The sequence below is a fragment of the Lissotriton helveticus genome, chromosome 9 (assembly GCF_964261635.1).
Source record: "Lissotriton helveticus chromosome 9, aLisHel1.1, whole genome shotgun sequence".
Taxonomy (NCBI): domain Eukaryota; kingdom Metazoa; phylum Chordata; class Amphibia; order Caudata; family Salamandridae; genus Lissotriton; species Lissotriton helveticus.
The window spans coordinates 345,513,987-345,537,782 of NC_136070.1; the positions used below are offsets into that span (position 1 = coordinate 345,513,987).

A 23,796-nucleotide genomic window follows, 5' to 3' on the forward strand; every position below is an offset into this window, starting at 1 on the left:
GAAAATGCAAAAACGAGGAGAAATAAAGCATTTCTCCTCGTATCGCCAACTTAAGACCAGGGTTTTCCTGGTCTTAGGTTTGGCATTAGCTCCTATTTATGCTAAACCTCAGTGTTCAATGTGTCAAGTCTATATAGTACAACCTACCAGCATTGATAACTGCTATTTAAATGTGTTCAACTGTCAGAAAAACTGTAGCACTCAATTTATTGAAAAGTAAAGTTTGGATATATTGGGACCTGCACATTAACTCTCACCTTATATGTTTGTAGGTATTAGGAGTTCACGTAAATAAGTGGAGGCTTGACAAGAAATTGGGTGCCTACGTACTGTCCCTCTACGTCTTGTTCCTGTGCTTCTCGATTTTGATTGAAATGAACGTCTTCACTTTTCTCAACTTGCCAATGTGTTAAGATAGAGTCCTTAAGGCAAGCTGCCAACTGGAACATAGCCTTAGTGGAAACCATCAAAACAATCTTCAGTAAAGAAGAACTATTATCAGTCCTTGGACTCACCTGAAAAGGTGAGAGCCCTCGCTATTTGCCAGTTGGTCACTGAGACAAATTCTTTTGGAAGAAAAGCCCAGGACATTTATTTGGAACTGCGAAACAAGGACTTTGAGACTCATCTGCTAACTGCTATGAGCGGCTTCACCTATTTTTGGATCCTGTTCACGTTTTTCTTCTTGGCACTGTGATACTTTGGGTGTCCCAGGTCTTTCGTACTCGCAATCTTGATGGACTCTGAGAACAATGTGAAACACACAAGCTTGGCGATGGGAATGAAAGATACTATGTTATGTTATTTGGATTTGTAAACGGCGACTTATCACCCAAAAGGTATCCTGGTGCTGGAGTAGGTGTGTAGGCCATCTGCCGGTTGTTATTTGAATTCCGGAAGGGAGGAGGAGGCACTTATGGGTAGTGGGAGTTTGTTCCAAGATTTGGGTACCAGGTAGGAGAAGACTTGGCCTCCTGTACTGCTTTTGCATATGTCAGGTGTGTGCGAGAGAGAGTGAGGCAGAGCATAGCAGTCAGGTGGAATGATGGAAGTGGAGGCAGCATTTGGGGTAAGCTGGACCAATGTTGTACAGTGCCTTGTATACATCTGTGAGGAGAATTGTTTTCGTGTAGTTTTTTAACCCTTTAACAGGTGTCCAAAGTGTTATATGTAAAATCCCATCAGACCTGATAAGCAGGTTTTGACATTCAAACAGGATTTGGCATTGTAATGTCAAACTGAGGCTCAGTCTGACTGGAGTTTGCCTAGCTCGAAGAACAAAGGAAGTTCCCGGCTTAGGTGTCAGCTAACATTTGCTAGTGACAGGGGAGGCCTCCTTGAAGGGCTTCCTAAGTGTTTTATATAAAACTCCAGTAGACCTGGGAAACAGGATTTTACATTCAAGCAGGAGTTTACTCTGTAATGTCAAAAAGGATGCTCACAGTCCCACCCTGCATATTCTGTAAGATTTGGAGGGGTCATCTCTGCCCATTCAGTTAGGCCTCTTGTTTGCGCCTGGGAGGCATTTCATACTCATTCACACCTACTCCACTGCTAATCACTGGCTGACAAAAGTGAGAGAGCAAATAAAAATAGACCTACACAGGTTTTAGGTACAGAAAAGTTAACTTTCTAAAAGCGCCTTTGTTATTTATCACAAATCCGACCACTTTTAACTGGATTTTAATTAACTATGAAAATAGTTGTTTAATTTTCTAGTTGTACAATAAATAAATGTAATAATATACCCAGTATTTTCCTATGGCAAAGCTAGCCTTGCTATAATAAAATAGCTTTTGGGTTTTTTTCACTGTAGGAACATTACATTTCTACATGTTCAGTGGCAGCTGGCAAAGGACAGGGTGGTGGGCAGAAGGTGTGGAAAAAAAAACACTATCTCTTTGACCAGCCGTGTCTCTCTTCCGCTTTCCTATCGATGTCCCAGTACTGGAGCAGAAACTGGAAGCACACACAGGCTCCCTCCTCTAAGCCAATTACAACACTGCAATGCAGCATTGGGATTTGTCTGAGTGCCGTGGTTCGGCGCTCAGACGTAGAATGGGAGCCTGGGCGTGTTCCTCGCCAGGCTGTGTAATGCCACCTGGTGAGGAACATGCAAAGTGTGCAAGACAGCCAGCCAAACAGTCATGCACACTTATAGTGTGCCCACCACTCCTCCCCTGTGACCCCAGCCCCAGCCTAACCCAGCCCCACAGCTACCAAAATTAAAATGATGATAACAGTTATTATCATTTTATTTTTAATTTTTTCACTGCTTTGAAAGCAGTGAGCAGTGGGGCGACGCTCCCCTGCCTTAGCGGAGGAGCCGCCCCTGCACATGTCCTGCTTTTAAATACAATGCACCCCGCTTCATGAGCAATAAGGCCTACATAGGAGTAATATACATATTTTTAAAAAAAAGGTTTTGACCAGTTAGACAGGTTTATTTGTACAGGTCAGATTTGCAGTTGAAAACTCCAACAGCCAGGATACAATGGTTTGCACTATTACTGTAGTGGATGGCACAATGGGTGCTGTTATCCACTAGTGACGTTTAACTCCCAGGCTTTAGGTACACTTTGTACCATATACTAGGAATGTATTGGTAAGTTAAATATTTCAATTGGAAGCACAGGCACTTTACCTCTAGTTAGCCGGGGTAAAGTGCAAAGAGTTCTGCAGTCAAGGACAACAGCTAAGGCAAAACTCAGAGGGTACACCAAGCAAAACATGGTCATCTCCTACAAACATGATAAAGGTTTCACAACATTCCTTTGCTCCCTCTCGCCCTAACATAGGAGTCTGCTTTTCATTTTACTATTACAGCTGTATAACCATATTAACATAATAACAGGTATGTTTCCCCGTGATTTCTCAGATTTTTCTTTCTCACCGGGGACTAATGGTACAGACATCCACATGTTTATCTTAACTGTCAGTATATTTTCTGCACAGAATTATGAACCAGTACAGTTCTGGTGAGCTCATGCCACGGACTCTAAACGCATCGACATCCAAAGACAAAATTCATAATTTAATGAACTTATAGAACTAGGGCTAGCAGAATCAAACGCATATTTAAACCCAGTGCGCATTATAAATAGTTACTCCTCATTTATGGAATGGTGCTCTGATGAGAGAATGGACTTTTCCCATTGCTGTTCAGTTTAAACAATGCAGCTTTTTCTTTTGGTTTTCATAAAATGTAGAAATAATGGGGGCCAGTCACAAAAGTAACGTACACTTGTGAGTAATTACATGTGTAACTTTAACACTTTTGAGTAACTTTACTTGTTTTGCCTATTCACAAAACCCAAGCCTAAAGTTACTCAGAAGTGTAGACTTGCATGTCTCCACCCCATGTAAAAGGGGGTGGAGCCAAACTTATGAGCGTAAGTTACCACTGAAAGCAAAACAGTAGTAAGTCCACCACCACACATGGCTAAACACGAGTACCCCTATACCCTCCAATAGAAAATATTGGCAGGACTTAAATGTAAACACCATAAGAAATAATGGTAATTTATATCATTTAAAATTGTTAAAAATGCAAATAAATATTATCTGTTAGACATATATATAAAAATAGTACATATTTATTATTTAACATTATATATTTAAATAACCTTTTAATAAAATATAATTAAATTACTTTTAACTAATTCTGTACATCCCTTTTAATAATTGTTCATTCATATACAATTTTTTATGTTAGATGGGAATGTATTTTTTATTTAAACTTTAGAAAAACAATTTGAATTTAATATATTCAATTGCATTTAATTTCTAATTGCTATGAATGTTTTAGCATTGAACATACAAGTATTTTTTACTGTTTCCAAGTTTAACACACTTTTTAAATGTTACCTATACTTTACCTTACGGAGATCGCCCTATGGTAAAACATAGAGAACTTTTCCTTATACTTTACAATATGGAGATCTCTGTCTCTAATGTAATCATGTACCTATTTTAAAGTATAGAGAACTTTTCCTTGTACTTTTCCGTACGGAGATCTCAGCCTCCACTGCGGAGTTTCCCTATAGTAAAGTATACAGAAAAGTAAAAACGTTTATTAAACTTAGCAGATATTGGTAAAAATTGTTTTATGTTGAATTTTAAATTAAATTAATGTTATATATTTTAAAGGAATAAAATCAAAGAAACCCTGCTATAGCACAACTAACCTAAATTTAAATAAAAAATGTAATTAATTGAAATATATTAAATTGCAATACAACTATTTTTCTTGTGTTTAAAGCAAATGATAAATTCCCACCTAAAATAAAACATAATATGTATTACAAGTGGTGTATTGAACTAATTCAAAATCATTTTATTACATTTTTATAAAGTTTTATGTTACATTAATTTTCATGCAAAAATGTTATGCTATTTTATTCAATAATAAGTGTATTATTTTAAAAATGAACATTAAGTTATATTTATGTATATTTGAACTATTTTGAATAATGCAAATTAATTTAACATTATTTCTTAAATGGTTTTACTTTAAGTCCGTATCTCCATTCATTTTAAAGGGAGGGTGTTGCAGTGGAGCTAGACTTTCTTCATCTCTCAGCTGGAATAATTTACTACAGTTTGGGTTCCTTTTTGGTTGTAGTAACTTTAGAAGGGCAGCCTGTGAATAGTAAAGAGCTTACTCTTTTGTTGGTGGATACGCATCCCTCTTGAAAACCCTCAAAACTCTCCTTTAACCCCTCCTTAGTCCTCCCTCAACCGCTCCCCTTTAGTAGTACGTATTCCTCATTCTACAGCCACTCCCTCTTCCCTACCACATTTAATACTAAATGTATACTTGCATGTGAGGAGACTCTGCAGTCAGGGCGGTGATCTCTGCACAGAAAAAGATAGGAGACGGAAATTCTGCAAGTAGGTTTATGAAGAGCAGTTTGCAGAGTGTTTGTAGAATTATTGTAGTACTACAAAAAATACTTCAAAATGCTGTATGTGAATCGGCCCCAATGTTTTGAATATTAATGATTTTTGGTTTTTTTCTTGCAATATATCAATTGAATGATTAACATATACTGATATTCCTGTCAATTAAAAATAGCCCCTAACTTTAAAATTAATCAGAATTAAATCTCAAAGTATCTTTTAATCAATTGAAGTAAACAATTTGTGCAATGTGCTTCTTTCAAGTATATGCTTAAATAATTAACTTAAGTTTATAGCTCAGGATGGATACTTTCTTTCAATTGTGGTACTACCCCTAGCCCATGTGGTTTATAGAGGTCAAGCCCTCTGTATAAAGGTAAGTCCAATCTTGCCCTCGAACGCCACGTCCAGCGATGCCCCGAATGTACATGCTGACGGTGGCAGAGATCGCTCTCACAGTGGCCTTATGGATTTGGTGGGAGAAGCTGCGGCATAACAAGGGAGGTGAAAGACAGAGCTATGCCAATATGGACAGAGGTACAGTCATTTCCATATATGATTTTTTGTATAGGTTTTCAGTGATAGGTGTCAAGAAATTGTCGCACAATGTAGCTAATTGAGCCCTGCAGGTGTGAACTATGCTAGAGTCATCCAAAGGCCCGCAATCTGTAGCAGATCTCCTTAGACAATACCGGCCTGTCTAATTGGTATTGGGAGGTAATTATAGTGGACTTGTTGAGTACTTCCCATACATATGGTCGATACCATGATTGCATGGGTGGAATACCCAACAGTGGTTAATCCCCGGCTGTAGAAGTGGAAGTGGGTTATACCCAACAGCATCCCATAAACCCATGAGCCACTGTCCTAACCTAAAAGCTGGAGCTGGGTTAACCCAGCAGTGATTATACCAGACCTGTTGTTAAGTTGGTGTCGGGCCAGGTCTCTTGCAAGTTAACCCTGACAGAGATATGGGTATAGCTAGGAATTGTGTTTTTTACTATAATTCTTATCTGTTTAAGCATTGGGGGCTTTCCTGTGAGTCTTGTGGCTCTTACAGACTTAAACAGGAGTGCTGTCCTTAAGATTCTGCTCTATATATGGATGCCAGGGTTGGATGCCATAGGGAACTGGTTTAAGCATAATGGAAGGGGACGAGCCTAAGCCCTCATCACATGATAAAGCCCTAAGGGGCTTGCAGACATTCCTGTGCTGGGTAGATGAGTTGAAAGCCCTATGCTTAAAGTTTGCCTGTACTTCATGTCTTTACAACCACCAAAGAAGAAATGGTTACATAAAGCAGGGAAAAATACAGTTAACAAATTACATTCAATGATTAGAGAGGCCTTCACAGTGTCATTGTAACCAATAGACAGAGCTTAATTTGTAAAAGAAAGAGCGCCGGTGCCCGAAGCTCTGCTCAGAAGTCAGCGGCCAGTGCAATTAAATGTAGGCACCAGAAAGACTAAGGCTGCATAGCCTTAAAAAAATCCTGATACATCTTTAATCCACTATTAGACACTCTCTGTCCCTTATCTCACTCTTGCAGTATCCTGCTTTCCCTCTTTGAATCGGGTTTTCAATTTTTCTCTTTCTCCATCTTTGCACTGTGTGTGTTTTCTCATTTCTGCTCTTGAAAAATATACAATCAGGAAAAATAAATGCTGATCCCCAAAAATGAGGGTTGGTGGCCCCCACTGGCTACCACCAGTTCAAATTAAGCAAGATCCCTGGTGTGTGGGTACCAGCAGGCTGGGTAGGGCAGGTCTAGTGGTGCAGTCCAGTTTTCTCTAGTGCTCCAAGAACAGGAAACTATGGCAGCCCCTAGCCGGTGCTGAAATATTTAGGTTTAGTTAGGTCAGGTTAGGTTAAGTTGGTAGGCCAGAGGGAGTCATGTGTTGCAACACTAATGGAGTATTTTCACTAATTACGAACAGTACCTTCAAACACAGTTAAAGTACTTTCAAGTAATGGCATGGATATCCTGTGAAACAATTCATTTTTTGACCACTAGTAGTAAACAAGCATTGGCAAAGCCATCAGGTCTGGGGTTAGCCGCTTTCTGGCAATTCGTGTTTTGTTTTGTCATGCTATTTGACACTGGTATTTGAAATTCCCAAACTTTTGACATTTGACATTCCCAATCATTACTGTTTGGGAATATGTAGGCACTCATCAATCTAGAAAAAATAATTTTCTATGTGTAAAAAAGTTTCTTTGGTCTCCAAAGAAACCAAACATTACCATAGTACTCTGTGGCACTGAAGGGAAGTAATTGAAAAGCCAATCAGTCGGTGTCAGGGTCACTCAGCCCCTCAAAAGGAAAGGATTTTCCATTAGTGTAATCAGCTTGAGGAACCCCACAGAGGCTAGAATAGGCCAATATAGGAGATATATGAAGAATTAAAAAATCCACGATGGCTGTCAGGAGGCTCGCTATTGAACTGCATGCTTGTTGTTATTTGGCTAGTGGCAGTCTGGAATGTCCAGGTGAAGTGCTCGCATTAGCGCGCACTTCACCTGAGAAAATTCGAGCAGTAGGACGTGATTTCCTGAAGTCCGGCGCAAAAGTTAGTGAGGGAAAATGTTGTCGTGCAGCTACATTTTCAACGCTTACCTCCTCGCGTCAAGTTCCAGGCGGTGTGAGCAGCGGCATACAGAAACGCAAGTCCGTAAGCTGGCATATTGTATTTGGTGTTTTGGGGGATGCGCACAGAGAGTCAGTGGGATTTCAGTTAACCCAAAACAGCGCATGGGCAATTAGTTTTGGAGACATACTCCTGCCCTGGTGAGAATAGTGTTATTTAGAACTGAGTAGAGTCCGTAATAGGAATTTGAGCATTCGAGGAATTATTTAGTGGTTCCCATTCCTGACTGCTCACAGAGTTTCGAGTTGGGCGTGGCTTTCAGTCTGACTATATCCACATTGTAAATATATATATATTTGTACATTAGGACAAGGAGTTTAGGGAATATTTTCGGGTGAATAAGTCGAATAAGTTGAAAAACTAAAACTTAGAATTAACACTCAATTACATCCTATTACAAGAAAATGTTTAGTAATACTTACCAGACGTCAAGAAGGTTACGGCATCATCTGTACAATAGAAGGTAAAAACATCTGAAAGAGCGAGAGAAGTGTTAGAGGAAAGAAACAGTATAACATAATACTAATTGATAATATTATACAGTTACAGGAAGGCAGATAATAAACATAACACGAAGAGAGGCATAGGTCACAAGATATCTGGGTAGGTAACATAGACAACAAATATAGAAATACAGTTAATTAGTAGCCGTTGTTAATTTACATATTCTCTTACAGTTCAGTCTTCTGTAAACCCAATTGCGTCAGGAAGGAACATGCAAGAAGAGTGAATCACCAGAGGAAGAACCCGAAGTACATATATTTTATGACTGTCTCTTCTCTGTCTCATCCCCTTTCCCCCCGGTGGGTTCCACAGTGACTCACAAGAATAATTACATGGTTTGCTGGAAAGCTGTTGAGGGGTATTGGGAACTGTTGTTGTTCTGCTCCCGTGCATAAGGTTGGTTGAACAAAGAAAGAAAAAAAGAAAGAAAGGAAGAAAGATAGGAAGAAAGGAAGGAAGAAAGGAAAGGAAGAAGGCAAGAAAGAATGTAAGAAAATGAAATAGAAGGAAAGAGAAAGAAAGAAAATAAACAAGAAAGCAAAATACAGAAGGAACGATGGAAAAAGAGAAGGAAAGGGAGAAGTAAAGAAAGAAAGAAAGAGATAAGAAAAGTGAAAGAAAGAAAGATGGAAGGAATGAGAAGGACGAAAGAGATTAGGAAAGAAGGAAAGAAAGAAAGACAAGGAAAAAGAAAGAAAGAACGAATGAAAGAAAGAGATAAGAAAAGTGAAAGAAAGAGAGAGAGTAAAATAGAAAGAAGGAATTAAAGATTGCAAGAATGAAAGAAAGAATAAAGAAAGGAAGGCAAGAATGAAATAAGGCAAGAAAGAAAGAGTTAAAAAGTGACTAGAGGAAGGAAGAAAGCAAGAGAGAGGCAAAGAGATAAAGAGAAAGAAAGAGAAAGAATATTAATGAAAGAAGGAAAGAGAAAAAAAGAAAGATGGAAAAAATAGAGGAAAGCAAGAAGAAAAAAAGTAAAAAGAAGATAACTTAATACAGAACAGTTTCAAATGAGCACAATCTAGTATGATGTGATATAGAAATAGTCAGAAAAGCAAAACAATATTGACAGGAGATAGAATCTGATAAATATGGACTGTGCTTCAAAAGCGTCCTGCTATCACGCCAGGTTCTAAACACAAAGACAACACTAAAGTAATTATAAGTTAAAAACAAAAACACTGGCACTGAAGAGAAAGATCTAGCTTGCATGTGGAAGTGCTCCTTGTGACAGAGCAAAACGCAGTAACTCAAAGTGAAGTTAACCAGTGACTTAAGTAGGCATACCCACTGCCCCATGCTGTATGCTGTAGGGGGCGGAAATGTGAATGACACAACAACAGACACAACCACAGACCAATATATGAAGAGAGGTGGCTGAAAGCCCCTTTATGTATGTATGTATCACATATTTCAGTAAAATCAAAAGATCTTGACTAACACCAGACCTAAATACACAAAGGAGTGTAAATAATGGCACTAACTTCAGTTGTTTTTCGCTATTTAGACGGACAAACTAAATTATGTTTTTGGCAGCTCGGCCACTTTTGACACTGTTATTTTGTTCTCAATCTTGGCTTATCAAGGAAAGGAACATGTATCTGTGTGAATTCTTCTTTAAATAGGGGCGGCCAACTTGCTTTCAACAGGTTGAAGGATGGCATGTGCTGTTTGGATGTGGTTTATTTCTAACAAACAGATTTCGTTTCCATTGAGGTTTTTACAAATATTCATTTTTACATCAAGCTGCAGCTATTCATATAGTTTTATTGTACTAATTGTACAAAGGACAGTTTGTGAAAATACAAAGAACAATATAAAGCAGCCTTTCATAGTGTGTACCCATGTCATCTTCACACTGAGATATTTAAGTTCATTTCAATTTCAATAATCTTTATTCGATCTCAGCAACAGACCATAAAAGATACAGAATTACATATAACAGTTTTAAAGGTCAGTAATAGAACTATAAGTTCAAAGGTAACAAACTTTAGAGATTTTAAAAAGAGCACCTTTTTTTTATTTTCAGTGCATTATATAAACAGTGACCCAAATCAAAGTTCCCTATAATAAAGGGTCCCTATCAATAAAAAAGAATGCTCCCCACAGCTAAAAAACATATATATGAATAATAAAAAAAATGTTAGCTAAAATATGGTTAACACACTTTTAACAAACATTGTGTATAAAATTTGTGCCGCAATTAAAGGAAGAATGACCCACTAAAATCAATATACAGATAGAAAATCAATAACAGCTGTCTTCCCTAAAACTTCATAAATTTTCTCAGGCATAAAATACTTTTCAAAAACAGCCAACTGCATAGCATGTATCAGGATCTTCTAGCTGCTGTAAAAAATCAAGAACACTCCGCATTAGCTTAACTTATTTTTCTGTAGCAGGGGAAATAAATATGTCCTGGTGAGAGGAAGATAATACTTACAGAAGAATACAAAATGCAAAAGAGTCTGGGTCGATTGCTCATTTCAAGGGCAAATACAGATGTACCTTACCTCCACAGCGCAGACATGGGCAACACTGGGAATGATGCTGGCTAAGAAAAACATCGCCAAACACTGGGGTGCAGCCACCACACCCACTCATATGGAGTGGTGCAAAGACATGGACATGGCCATGGTGGCTGAATAGACTGTATATATGCTTAGAGGTTTTCCTGAAAAGTGAATAAAACTGTGGAGAGGATAGAACACCTACAGGGAGGGAATATGTGCATTTCCAACAGCTACCCGTGAAATGGAACTGAATTAATGTAAAGACTGCTAATGTGTGCACCGATGTAACCACACAAAGCAACATATGAGCAATGTAATAACAACCAAGTCATATGATATGTACTGTAGAAAAACGTATGTATTCCATATTTGTTGTATAAACGAACGAAATAACTGTGCCACTTATGATTAAATAAAAAGAATACAGTTGTCAGAAGAGGCAAATTGCCCTTGTGGGAAACATAATAACTATCTGATGGACCCAAAGCGAAACCAGGTCAATAATGTCCGTTTCCTATGTGTTCTGTACAAAAAACCAGATCGGGAGCAACCCCTGCAGACATCATGAGGAGACAGTACTCTCTAACAGTTTGTTTCATTACTTCCATGCCCTTCCTTTGGGCCTGTCTATACTTGAGGAAGCAATCCTTGACCCAATCTTTATCCTTCTTGGTTTTTCATATAGATAGGAGCAACCTAAAGCAAGGGATGTCTCTATTGTATATTTTAGGCATGTAATTTTCAACCCAAAATTACAGGAGAGGCAATTATGAATGATTGCCCTATTTAGTTCAGCCTCCTTATTCGACCATATTGAATACCAGAGTACCAGCAGAGCAAGGTTTATAAGCTGTTCCCCATAGTCCAAGCCAAATTCTAAATGTGTTGTAAAGTGTGAGATGAATGGGGGGACCACCAACAGATGCCTGCAAATCAGTGTTCCTCCATGGAATGGTACTTAGATCTCTGCACCCTCATACTTCTATGCCATATTTAAGTCGAAACTAACTTAACTTAAACTGCAACTTACTTACTCCTTCCCACGTTTTAGGCTTAGGTCAGGTACACCGGGGTAGGCGTATCTTAGAAGCACCAGTTGAGTATGTTTAGTCAATGATTTTATGTATGTATATATTTTATCCGTTTTAAAGTATCATATGGCTCAGAAACCATATCAATGCTTTTACAGTATTATTTCATAATACTCATTTTACTGTACGCACTTTACTTCAAGATAAGTATTGCAATTGTGGCAACTCACTTCTCTTGCATGAGAAAGAAGACTGCTCAATAAATAACAACTTTTATTGAAAACGCCCGTCTCTCTATTTCTCTGCACTCCTGGTGAAATTAAGCATGCACGATTGACTGAGGGAAATAGCTATCTATTGTTTGCACACGACTCTGGAGATATACTCCTTATTCTGGGGGGAGCAAAGTTGTCATGTTTATGCGGTTGTCAGAAACTAATCCCTTCTTGTATAATCACGAAAGTTAACTCCTTCCTGTTCATTCGAGAAAGTTTCTAGTAACCTCTGAGCTAGCTGGCATTCATAATTAAGTCTAACATATTCAGTAGAGACCTAGATGACCTCAGTCCTACGTCTAAACTGCCGTTTATGTTATTCCAATGCGCAGAGCCTATTGGGAATATAGGAACTACACTACACGGCACCCAACGTTTGGTAAGGCGATAATCTAACGCAAGATACTAGAGTAACTCAGTCGTGCTTTTCACACAGAACCCTTTTCCCATAAAAACTCCAATAGACGTCTGGAGTGGGTAAAAGGTTAATATCCGCTGGAACTTAGTAGGAAGAGATTCCTATGTATTAGTTCTTGGTTTAGTCAACGTTGAAGGATACAGTGTTCCAAAATATTGTGCACCTAATCTTTGTTTCCTTGAAACTTGCTCTGCAAAACAAAACTTTCTGTCAGTAAAAATGACGGAAAGTGACGACGAAAGGGAGAAAGCTAGAATAGCAGGTCGACTCCTAGCGGATGACACAGGTCTCCAAGAAGAAGACCCGAATGCTATAATCATTCCGGTAAATGTAAGAAGAACAATAACTCTTAAACTTATAGAAAATGGACTATCACCAAGAGGCGGTACAGTCATATTTGTGGTAGAGGCCCATGAATATCGGCAGACAGAGGTATTCTATTCATGGATACATTTTCCAGCAGCACACGCTGTGACACAAGATTTCCACTATTACAAAATAGAAGAATCTCTGGATGAATACGCCCCTTTCGAGGACGTTGAAATTCCACTAACATACCAAGAGCACCTGCTCTGGTTTAATGGCGCCCTAAAACATCAAAATCACATCACCAGGCTCGGTCCACTAGGTAGACCAGGAGCCACATGGCCAGTTCTAGCCAGCTAAACACCACATTCCGACATAGGAAAAATGTCAAGCGAAGAACTTTTAGTTAAACTAAAAGAATTAACAAAGGCATATAGAGAATGAGTTCAATTGACAATTGACGACACAACATACCTGCAGAAACTGAAAGAAATAGATATAGCAGAACAACCTTTTGAACTTGCCAGAATCATAGAAAAATCCTATGAAGAACTAGGTAGAGATAGTTTGGGTGGGAAACCACTAAAGCCCCAACTAACTGAAAATCCTGAAAAAACCTTTATTAAAAATAATCTCAACACTCCTAAAAAGAGTTGGGAGGGTAATAAACAATCCACTCCCAGAGAAAAACGGTTTCAGTCCAGAGGAAGGTCTCCTTAACGGAGAGATAGATCTCCAGAACGAGGAAGCAAGTCTCCCCACAGGGAGCCCTCTGAGAAAAGATACAACCAAAGAGATAGGGATAAATTGAGAAAACCTGACAGATATCAAGATATTGATACACGTCCCTCTCGATCTTTTCAGAATTCCTCACAGAAATCGGAAAGAAGAGGACGGTCAGAACACAAGGAAGAGCACGTCAAGTCCAAAGACAAGGAACCTGCTCATCAAAGTAAAAAATTACAATTTACAAAAAAGAAGGTAGCTAGTATTAAAATAAAACATGCCGAGGATACTGAGGACATAACTGAAAAACGGAGAGTGGGCCCAGACAATGCTAGACAGCCCAGCAGAAGTGACCATAGCTCGCAAGATCCTGATGAATCTTCTGGAGACAGTGGACACAAATGAATACATTCAGGTGGAAACTGCAGACACCAGAGTTAGCAAACCCCATAAATTATATGAAATAACATTACGTATAGAGGGGGATAAAACTAGGAAAATAAGAGGTCTCTTTTGGGATAACTTATCTAAAGGCTATGACATCCTGTTAGCTGAAAAAGACTGGCCACCAGAGTTTGTCAGGGAGTGCCCACATGGCGAAGAAATGATTATGCCTGCCTTCTCAAATCATATTCCAATTCATAAAAAATACACATTTGCTAAAAAATGGGCAGTAGCCCAAGCCCCTGCGTTATATAAAAATCATGCAGGATGGGATGAGGATTCTCCTCACCACAAAATTCAGTTAAAAAATCAACCTACTGCACAGAGGCAGTATCCTGTTAAACAAGAAGCTAAAAACAAGTCAGGGAAATCTTAGATCAACTTGAATATCAGGGGGTGATTGAAACATGCACCTCACAACTGAACAATCCTTTGTTTCCTGTCTCCAACCCAGGCGATTCATATCGTCTAGTTTTGGACTACAGACACCTAAACTCCTGCTGCAAAACATTTGCAGTACAAAACTCACACAGTGCAGCACTAATGAATAACATTGTGCGCAAAAAATATAAAACGACATTAGATATCTCAAATGGCTTATTCTGTCAAAATATAGCACCAGAAAGCAGGTATTTGACCGCTTTCTCCTGTATGGGGCCCAAAAACAATTCTGTCGACTCCCACAGGGATTCAAGAACAGCCCAAGATTATTCTCAGCAAGGGTAACAGAGTTACTACAAATTTACGATGATGAGGCATTATCATATGTTGATGACATCTATCTCACAGATGATGACCTGGAGACTCACTTAAAAAGAGTGAACACCATAATACTTGGGTTCGCAGCTGAAGGGTACAAATTCAACTTTAAAAAGTCACGAATTGCTCACCTAACTGTCCTGTTTTAGGATATGAATTATCAAGTGAAGGCAAAAGCCTAGCAGACAACTTCTTAGAGAAGTGTGCAGTACTCCAAGCACCAAAAACGCTGAAGAACTTACAATCAATACTAGGTTTCCTGAATTTCGGAAGAACATACATTCTAAATTATGCAGAGAGGGTTAAACCTCTCTACGAAATAATAAAACCTGATTTCAAACCAATTAATTGGACTCAGAAACACACAGAAATTTTAAGATCATTACAAAAGACATGTTAACTAAAACAAAACTGCAAACACGCGTAAACGTACGCAACCTTGTAATCCGAGTCATCCCAGAAAGATGCGGATTCACGTACCTAACCTCTAATGAGGGAGAAACTGTACCAATAGCTTATAAATTACACTTGTACACACAAGCTGGAATGAAATTCAGTTCTACTGAAAAAATTCTGACTGCGGTTCAAACTGCTGTAGCAGAAGAAAGAGCCCTCGCACAAGGTAAACGAATAATAATTGTTACACCGGTACCTGCCCTAGAAGCAGTAACAAGAGCAAGCATTCCAAATGATAAAGCTTTACATCCGAGATGGATGCAATGGGTTAATTCTCTTGCTGCATCAGACGTAGTATACAAATTTGATCCTAATTTAAAAACACAAGAATTTCTCCCATACGAATATGAATGTCCTCTGCCGACCAAAATCCTGCCTCTCGAACAATACGGCTGTATAATATATACAGACGGTTCAGCACAACCCGCAGTTGGGGGTAAACAAGCTTATAGTGCTGCGTGCGCGATTGTTAAAGGTCGTTGGCACGAAGGAAAATTTAGACCACTGGTCACTAAAACTCAATCTCTAGGAGATTGTACAGCTCAGCGAGCTGAACTACAGGCTTTTAAGATGGCGCTTGAAAATACCCATCGCGAATTCCCCACACTAATAGTGTGCGATTCATATTACTGCGTCCAGTCTTATAATGAATACTTGCAGAACTGGGTTCAAAACGGCTTTAAAGATGCAAAAGGTGGCACAATCAAGCATAAAATGCTTTGGGAACAAGTAGTTCTTTTACAGAAAGAACTACATAAGACTCACGTGGTACATACACTGAGTCATCAACGTGATGGCGTTCACGTTGCAGGGAATTCATTGGCTGATGAGGCCGCGAAGGCAGCTGTGCAAACGGCTTCCGTAGCTGCCATTCCCGGTCAAAAACAAAAATAGACAGCAAAATAATGCAGGCTGTCAGTGCTTCAGTAAAAGACAGTGGTAAGACACTCCCGTAAGGCTTTCCAGTAAAGTACTCATACAAAACTGATGCGAATAATGTTCCTTTTGCTCAAATCCCTGGAGTGGGGGATAGGGCAATTCCAAACATGGAACACAGGTTAGGACTAATTTTAGCGGCACACGAAGGGCTCGCTTCTGCACATGCTGGTGTTTCCGCCACAGTATCATTATTAAAACAGAGATATTGGTGGCCGCGCATGAGAAAACAAACTATGAACTATGTTCTAGAATGTGAAATATGACAAAGAATGAAAGTATCAACAGTGAAACGACCAGCACAGACGCCCTTTCTAATCTCAGATAAACCATTAGCATGCGTTTACCTGGACCACTGTGGTCCCTTACAAAGGGACGGCAACTATAAATATATCATGGTCGCAGTGGATTCCTGCACGAGATTCATTTGGATGTGGCCCCAGCGCTAGGCTGACGCCAGAACTGTTATAAAAGATTTGCGAGTCTTTATCGGCACATACGCAATTGGCATGCTACATTCTGACCAGGGTCCTGCGTTTAGCTCTCGAGCTTACAAGGAGGCCATGACCAGCATGGGCATTGCATTGCGGTACTCTTCTCCCTTCCATCCTGAGGGTAATGCGGTAGTGGAAAGAAAAAAACGTGACATAAAGCAATCTATAATGGCGAGGGTATTAGGTTCGGGTGATGGGTGGGTGAAACATCTAACAAGTGTCCAACGTAGTCTTAACAATCTGCCAAGAAATTCTCTAAGAGGTATCACTCCATACGAACTATTGTTCGGTACTAGAATGATAATCCAGGACTTAGATTGTCAGACTTCAGTGGTGAAAGAAAAATCCTTTGATATCAAAGATCGTTTGGCTGTTTTACAGGACTAACATGAAACAAGAAGAAGTCTAAGTAACAAAAAGTTAAAGCCAACAGCCACTGAAGAAAAACCACCTGTCCCAGCAAGACCTGTCTGGATTCCAAAGATTGGAGATCTAGTCATAGAAAAGATAGCGGTGAAGAAGGAATTTGGGCCTTCTTACAGAAAAGCAGTACCTGTCTTAGCTGTCAGCGGAACAAGATCAGTAGTACTACCGCCCCTTGCTGGTAAAAAGGAGAACAAAGTTGTATCAATCGACCTGGTAAAACCACAATCATGTGGCCAATAATAAGTAGTAGGCCCAGTGGACTCCCAAGAAATAGCAGAAGACCAAATCTTGCTACAATCCAAGAGGTTCAAACTGAAAGACTAATCACTTTTGATAAACCTGCAGTGAATAAAAAAGGACTATGCAACAAAGCCATGGAACTTGTGCCTCTTGAAACCCAAATTGCAACAGTTCGTCAAGAAACACCTGTCTACAACGATGTAGCATCAGACTATGCTAATGAAACAGAAAAAGTTCCAAAGACTGAAAGAAATCCGGAAACAATTCCAACAATTGACAGAACTGCATCTGGCTACTTCGTCAATTTCTATGACTTTCTGATGATCCAAGTGAACATGAGGACAAGCCAGCAACAAAAACTTTCAAAGAAAAAATGACTGAACTCCTTCATCAACTAAAAGAAACATATCTGATTTCACCATGGATTGAATTTTGGATTGTGTTAGGTGTACTTTTCCTCCTACTTTGGCTCATCATTGTTTTATGTTTGGGTAGATTTATTGATGGAAAATATAGTACAATGGACACAGCAAGTCAGAACATCAACTTGGTCCTAAAGCCTCACAGATCTTCACACATCGAAAAAAGAGAACTATCATCAGTGAACATCACAGCCGATCCTATACCTGGGAGTGTAGCATGGGACAAAACTGATTACGAAATCTATGGGCCGATTGAGCTCTTGGAATATCCACATCAGTTCAAGGTTTCGTTAAGTGACTTTGTGACACCAAGTACTTTCTCTGATGATTGTGACTTTGAAAATATTAATAATATTATGTCAGTTGTAGTAATGTCAGCAAAATTCACAGAACAAGATTATTTGCAGGGTTCATCAAACTATGAAGAAATGTACTGTTATAATCATTATGGTCATCACTATTTGCATAAATCTGCTAATCCTAGAAATGTTTTTAATTACAACCAATGGGAACATTGCCCAACAGCGCCAAAAGGCAGTTCAAAAACATTTTATGAGAAATTCCCATACTTCTCAGGGTTTAACAACAGTGATCCAGAAACGTTTTATTTTAAAATGTTAAATAAGATAGGAATGAAAACAATGTTGACAAATACTAAATTGATTTATTCTGAAAAACGTTATGATAAAATGTCTACATTTGGTTTTGAAATTTGGAAAAACAACATTGAAACAAAAACCATCTGGGGTACAAAAGACTGGCAGGTACAAGGTTTAGAATCATTATTTAGAGCCTGCATGATCCCAGAACAGATAATATTCCTGAATGACACCATTCAACAAACAACCTGTCTTGGCCTAGCCAAGATAAAAGACTTAAATAAACCGTCTATTCCAAAGCCCATACCTGATAGTAATAGCACTACAGATGTGGAGATAGACGTATCCCATATTTTACACCAAAACAGAACAAATACTGGTTGGAAAAAATGGTTGATCTGGCCCACAGACACAAATAACTGTCAAGACAGATTCCTGAACAAAATACAGGGGTTCAAACAGACCAGGCCAGACCCAAGATATTCCCAGAGACAACATCCAGGGATAGTTACAACATACAGTGTAGGGAAACTATGCCTTGAGTGGCTACAAAAGTCCACACTGGCTGAAATTAGGCAACACTTGACTTTACTTAAAGACGGTGCTGACTTACGAGATTTCATACTGGAACCTCGCAAACAGCGTAAAAAACGTTTCATATACGCCGGTATATACACTGCTTACAACGAAGCTTGGAAAGTGACGCAAATTGAAACTGCTGAAAAAATACGAGAAATTGATCGTATTCATTTGGAAAAATCACCTTCTGTAGTGGACAATGGGTTAACGACTCTGTCCTCCAGAATGTATTCACTGGACAGCATTGTATCATCTGCTATTGATATATTAGAGCAGGACTTGCTAATGTTACAACATGGCCAGTCCCAATTACGTTCTATTGTACAGCCCTGCTGGACGTTCAGGCTATGTGCCATGGCGTCTAATCAACACAACGTCATTATTCTCTATCTTTAACCTTACTGATAAACAAATCAGTTTGGCACAAAAAGGAGCAGACTATACGATTCTGAGCATTGAAAAACTTGAGAGATTACCATTGACAATGTCAGAGAGACCTGTCATTGAATGGATAATACATGGTACAATTACAATTCCGATAACAACTTTTCAGTTTCAGTATTGCCAAAAGTATATACCAGCAGGCCTGTATGAAAGGTTGGGTAAAGGATACATCAAATCAACCTGGAATTTACCTTATACACACAAATGTTATAGTGAAGGGAAAAAAGAGGTATTTCTTAGTGGTAACAATTGTAAAAAATCACTAAGCGGTACACTTCTGTGTCAAGGTATTAACTTGCATGGAGCCTGCGAGGGTTCATCACATAACCTTTCATGTCACCTGCACGGCACCCCTGCAACACAGATAGAGCCTTTTTTCAGACAGCTTTCCAACGGCAGCTACGTTCTAATAAGTGACCACAGCTGTTGTGGCATGGTGCCAGGAAAAGCCTATCTCGTAACTGTTACTTCCAGAGTCATTTGCTGTATGCAAGTATTGTATCCAAACAGCAATCCAGACATGGAGGCGGCAATATGGCCTTCTATTAATATCTCTTCTATTCGAATTGATACTTTAAGCAGAATGAAGTCTATTCCTTTACAGACAACTGTGCCTTTAACCTCGTCCAAAGAGACGTATGATCTGCAAATTGCAAGGACAGCGGCAGAGATACATACCCTATTATCGACAAATTGCCCCGTACATTTCGTAGAAATGTTAAGCCAAATCTTAAACATGTCTGATACCAGTGGCATCGCACATGTATTTAAGACAATTTTTTCGGGGCTGTTAGCACCCTTTGAAACAGTTCTGGGAATTTTCCTGAATTATGTGCATTCTTTATTCGGCGGCCTGCCTCTTCTTTTGGGACTCGTAGCAGGAATTTTATTTTTGTTCCTTCTGCTCCGATATGGCAAGCCAAGCCACAGACAAAACTCCAGCTACGATGGAAGAAACGATCCTAGCAATACGCTACCGAGACCGAATCACTAGAGTCCTCGGATTGGCCCGGCTGAGAGATCTGAATAAAACTTGGTTTCTTTCATTCAGACCAATCTGGCAAGATTGCATCTTACCTGTGCTTCGATATCTGCTTTGTGGAGAAGAATGCGTGTTGGACGTCTGTCTTACACTACCATCAGCAGTACCAATGGATATCGATACTTTGCTTGGTTCGGTAACGGCTCATGCAACGTGTTGTCCCCAGCGGCTACCGATTCTGATGACGGCATTCGTTGAGACTTCACCATTACAATTAGGTGGCGGTGAAGTACGAGATGAAAGCAGCACCACACAGGTACAACCTTCTGTGAGCATTGCTGATGTAGAAATCGATGATGGCAATGATTCTCACATTTGCACTATTTCAGCTTTTTCGAACTTGGTCGAACTTTCACCTAGTGTTGTAGACCAATTTTTCGCAAGCCTGTCTGATTTGAAGTTCTCTCCTAACAACGAGAATAACTTTTAAAACAACGAGCAGACAGCGTTCCCTGAACTCTGAATTCGGCCTTCAGTTTTTGATAAACAACACTACTGAAAACAATTGGAACTGTTTTTTTTACCCTGAAAGCGAAATTATTTTTTTCCATTTACAAAATATTTACCTTTTTTCTGGCACATGGTACTCTGCTTAAAGTAGAACTATTCTTAGAGAACAGAACTTCTATTTTTAGAGACTCTAGAGACAATATTTTAACTTAGCCTCTAGCACATGTACAGTATTGTATAAATATGTGATGAAATGGTCTCGACCTTCTTTTCTGTATTAAGAGCCATTTCATAAATGTATATTTTCGCAATTCATTCAGCCAATATTCATATATGCATTATCTGAATGATTACCTTCTGCTTGAAAACGTACAGTATAAATACTCATTTTCATGTATACACCATACACCATTTCAAATGCAATTTATGTATTTTGGGGTGGGTTGGAAAACACATGCATCATTATATGTTTAGTATTGCTTAGTATTTAGTAATGATGGACATTATACGTGGAGTGGGTGTTGTGAATGTATCTAGGACCCTAATTAGATATTCCCGATTTATGCCCTTATGTGGTTATAACAAATCATATCCTTATGTAATGTAATGTAATGTAACCAGATTTATAAAGCGCATGGTTACCCGGAGGCATCCAGGCGCTAAACAATGAGCCACGCTCACAAGAGGGAGTGGGAGGCAAAGGATCACTGGGGGAAAAGGAAAGTTTTCAAGAGCTTATAAAGGCATAAGAATCATATCCATATTTAGTCATAGCCAATAGAGTCCAAATACGGCAAGGCTACTCCCATAGACTACTAGAAAGTACAACGCGTTCTTTAAACAAACCAAGCCTCCAGCAGCCCGGGAATTCCCCGTGCTTTTGTTTTGATTTGCACAAGAACTCCTGGAGTCCAGAAAGAACTGTAAGTTCTTAGTGACGTCTTATGTCCAACCTTACGTCAAACTCGGCACCTTTCAGGTATAAATATACCAACGTTTGCCTTAAGCAAACACACGGTGGTCTGGAGCAGAGCGGCTATCTACTTGCCCGACGCCCAGCTGATGCGAGTGCCGAAGGAAGCCGACCCTCCCATTTGACGCACTGAGAGAGACGCTGTCTTTTCTCCTGCCGAGAAATTCCAGCTCCGGTGTTTCCAGTCACCCTTGCGGGTTGCTGGGAGATCGAGTCCTGAGAGAGAGATACAAGACCTCCTTCATTCTATAACCAAGGTACGGAGCTGATTAGAACCTTAGAGAATTCTTGATTCAGATTCTTGGCAAAAAACGAACTTAACTTAAACTGCAACTTACTTACTCCTTTCCACGTATTAGGCTTAGGTCAGGTACACCGGGGTAGGCGTATCTTAGAAGCACCAGTTGAGTACGTTTAGTCAATGATTTTATGTATGTATATATTTTATCCGTTTTAAAGTATCATATGGCTCAGAAACTATATCAATGCTTTTACAGTATTATTTCATAATACTCCTTTTACTGTACGCACTTTACTTCATGATAAGTATTGCAATTGTGGCAACACTTCTCTTGCATGAGAAAGAAGACTGCTCAATAAATAACAACTTTTATTGAAAAGCCTGTCTCTCTATTTCTCTGCACTCCTGGTGAAATTAAGCATGCATGATTGACTGAGTGAAATAGCTATCTATTGTTTTCACACAACTCTGGAGATATACTCCTTATTCCGGGGGGAGCAAAGTTGTCATGTTTATGCGGTTGTCAGAAACTAATCCCTTCTTGTCTAATCAGGAAAGTTAACTCCTTCCTGTTCATTGGAGAAAGTTTCTAGTGACCTCTGAGCTAGCTGGCATTCATAATTAAGTCTAACATATTCAGTAGAGACCTAGATGACCTCAGTCCTACGTCTAAACTGCTGTTTATGTTATTCCAATGCGCAGAGCCTATTGGGAATATAGGAACTACACTACATTACCAAAGATTGCCTAACCCATATAGGGAAAGGGACAGGGTAAATGAAGAAGGTCTGACCTTGAATTTACCTCCAGAAGCCACACTGTATACAAGAATATTGGCAAATGTACCACAATCCACGTCCAAATTAATTAAATCCTAGGAGACTTTACGTAATAAGTCTCTTGACTGGCTTGGGTCTAAAATTGGTCTGACTGATGCCCAATTTAGGGAATTTAAAATGGCAAGGCGAGTGGGATGGGTGGGGAACCGTGACAAGAGGCTCCTGGGTGATTGCATAGTTCTTACCTTTAGATCACCTAGTTTAACACAAGAAGTTCTGCGCCGGCAGGGCTCCTGCCATGTGATCAATTATGGTATAAATGTACTCCCATTGGTTTACTTTTATACCCCTACTAACTAGCTCCAATGCGCAGGACTGGAGATCCAGCCCACTTCATGAATAATATGCACCATAGGCAATTTAGTATACCCTTGACTAATAGATTTGAGGCCCTTTCTTCTTTGGAAGATAACGATTGACTCAGTAACAGTATTAGCAATAAAGTACAATGCCAATCAATAGGAACATCCTCGAAACACACAGCTTTACTTGCAAATATTGATCAACCTGACATTAAGGCAAGAAATGCTGTTAAGATTCGTAATAATTGTAAAACCCAGAGTAAAATAATCCAATCGAGGGGCAGCATTTCTTATAGTGAAACACTAAATAGCTCTGGTGGTGCCAATGTAGCCTCGGCCCACTTTGACTGCACATCACAGTCTGGCCCTAGACTGAAAGAAATGGAGATCCTGTTCTGGAATGTGGCAGGCCTCAAAGGTAAACTGTCTAACCCTGCCTGGCTGGAGTTCATTTATAATTTTGACATTATATGTATTCAGGAAACTTGGTCTGATAACATCTTACATATTAATGGCTTTAAGACATTTTCCAGGCCAGCGGTGCCAACAAGTAAGGGAAGGAACAAGGGTGACCATTGTATTTATGTGTCCTATAGGTTAAATGCTTATAAGGTAGATCTCATTAAGTCTAAAACCTATTATCAGGTGTTAAAAATCAACCTAGACACCAAGTATTATTTAGTCTTGTCAAACTTTTATAATAACATACCAATTGCGGACACTCGACAAATCTTAATGCATTTGCAGAGAGATTTGGACAAGACCCAAAGAAGTTCTGGTACAGACTATTGTATAATCTGGGGCGGGGATTTTAACTGTGAGCCCTG

The 23,796-nt window shown here is 39.3% G+C and overlaps 1 protein-coding gene across 1 annotated transcript in view; it reads left to right on the forward strand.

Moving 5' to 3' along the window:
- LOC144781303 (sodium/potassium/calcium exchanger 4-like) overlaps positions 1–11,881 on the forward strand; it is a 492,418-nt gene extending 480,537 nt beyond the window's left edge. The window contains exon 16 of the mRNA XM_078660074.1: positions 273–11,881. Coding sequence (XP_078516200.1) covers positions 273–413 — 141 coding nt within the window. The 3' untranslated portion in view covers positions 414–11,881. The remainder of the gene's footprint in view (positions 1–272) is intronic.
- The last annotated feature ends 11,915 nt before the right edge of the window (positions 11,882–23,796 follow it).